The 1,764-nt window shown below is 30.3% G+C and overlaps 1 protein-coding gene across 1 annotated transcript; it reads right to left on the bottom strand.

Moving 5' to 3' along the window:
- Positions 1 to 219: 219 nt before the first annotated feature.
- Positions 220 to 1,653, bottom strand: LOC102602332 (bZIP transcription factor 53-like). The gene has a single exon (XM_006341912.2). It carries the CDS (start codon positions 958 to 960, stop codon positions 508 to 510), a length of 453 nt encoding a protein of 150 aa, XP_006341974.1. The 5' UTR covers positions 961 to 1,653; the 3' UTR covers positions 220 to 507.
- Between the last annotated feature and the right edge of the window lie 111 nt (positions 1,654 to 1,764).

The following is a 1,764-nucleotide window of genomic DNA, read 5'->3' as shown; positions in this document are numbered from 1 at the left end:
ACAAAATAGCTCATAAATTAATTATTTTTCTATTTTTTTTATTGAATGAGATCTTTTGAGTGAGTGAATTATACAGGAGGCAAAGAGTGCATTTGGATTATGTAGAATTGTGTAGTTTCTTAATATATATATATAAAGAAAAAAAGAGTAAGATATTTGGAGAATTTCTTGCAAAAATAATATAAATATGAAAAAAAAATCAAGAAAAAACAGAGAATATATTAATTGTAGTACATAGAAACAACTTGCATTTATTAAAAATAATAAATAGAAAAAAAACACAATGCAATCACAACCATTCATTCCAATATATCATCATCACATGATCCCATTTTTTTTTTACATGCCCTAATAGCAGTCAGCTAATCCTCTTTTGACTGCTCAAATTTCACATTAAACTCATTCTAATACTCAAATCTTACTACTAATAATACTTCTTAAATAAATAAAACTACTAATAAAATAACCCTTCCACTCATAATCCCAACAACAACCCTTAATTAAACATTAATACTGATATAACATATCAGCAGAAGCCATAATTGGCTGATTAACATACATCAAATTCCATGGATTAATCTGAAAATCCTCTTGATAATTATTATTATTATTAATATTATTATTCGAATTATTGATGTAAGTGAGGATTTCATTAAGAGATTGCAACCTTTGAGTTAATTCCATCATTTGTGCTCTTAAAACAGAGTTCTCTGCTTCAACATTACCATATTGTTGTGTTGTCATATTGATGCTGCTCAGTATGTTGCTGTTTTCTTTCTTCAATTGTGTAACTTGACACATCAAATCATCCAAATGTTTCTGTTTTCTCATTCTTGATCTTCTTGCTGATTCGCGATTCGATTGCATTCTCTTTCTTTTCCTTTCATCAACCACCATTAAAACTTCATCACAACCTGAATTGTTCGGAATCTGAGATGAATTACCACTAGAAGTAGCCATTTTTTATGTACACAAGGTGAGAAAGTACTAATTTTAAGTTTTAAGGTATACTAGCAAAATTTGAAAAACTATGGATGAAGATTATTATTATTATTATTCTGAGAAAGTATAAAACCAGTAGAGGAAAGAAACAGAGAAAGATTGAACAAGATGAGTTCTGCGTCTAAGTGATGAACTGATTATATAACCAGAACGAAGGATTTCACTAAGAACTGGAGACATGAATCTGGTACATCAATAAATATTTCTATTTAGCATTAGCTTTTTTCTTTTTCACAGATCTTTAATGGGTTTCAGCAAGAAAGAGTAAAAACACAGAAAACAGAGCTTAAAAGGAGCAGAAAATGGAGAAAAGATTGGATCTTTAATGGATTTTAGCCACAAAGATTGAAAACCCAGAACAGAAAAGGTTAGATCTTTAATGGGTTTCAACAAGAAATATTAAAAACCCAGAACAGGAAAGGTTGGATCTATAATGGGTTTCAGCAAAAACCCAGAAATCAGAGGTTAAAAGGAGCAGAATTGGTGAAAAAAGATTGGATCTTTAATGGATTTTAGCCACAAAGACTAAGAACCTAGAAATCAAAAGGGCTAAAAAAGAGGAGAAAAACAAGAAACAGAACAACAGAAGGAGAAAAACTCAAAAACAGAGTAAGCAAATGGGAAAAGGAGAAGAAGAGGAAGAAGAGGAAGGAATTATCATTGAGATTGTGGGTTAATTTAAAGGCACAAAAAGGTAAATTAGAGGGCAAAAAAATCAAGAAGAAAATAATAAACAAGTGGGTTGGTGGGGGTAAGGGGGTG

The sequence above is a fragment of the Solanum tuberosum genome, unplaced genomic scaffold (genome assembly GCF_000226075.1).
Source record: "Solanum tuberosum cultivar DM 1-3 516 R44 unplaced genomic scaffold, SolTub_3.0 scf00032, whole genome shotgun sequence".
NCBI lineage: Eukaryota > Viridiplantae > Streptophyta > Magnoliopsida > Solanales > Solanaceae > Solanum > Solanum tuberosum.
The sequence above is the reverse complement of the archived record's forward strand: the minus strand, read 5'-3'. Positions and strand labels throughout refer to the sequence as shown.

Excerpts from the sequence above, each read along its gene's own strand:
- LOC102602332 (XM_006341912.2), bottom strand. The coding sequence starts at position 960 with ATGGCTACTTCTAGTGGTAATTCATCTCAGATTCCGAACAATTCAGGT.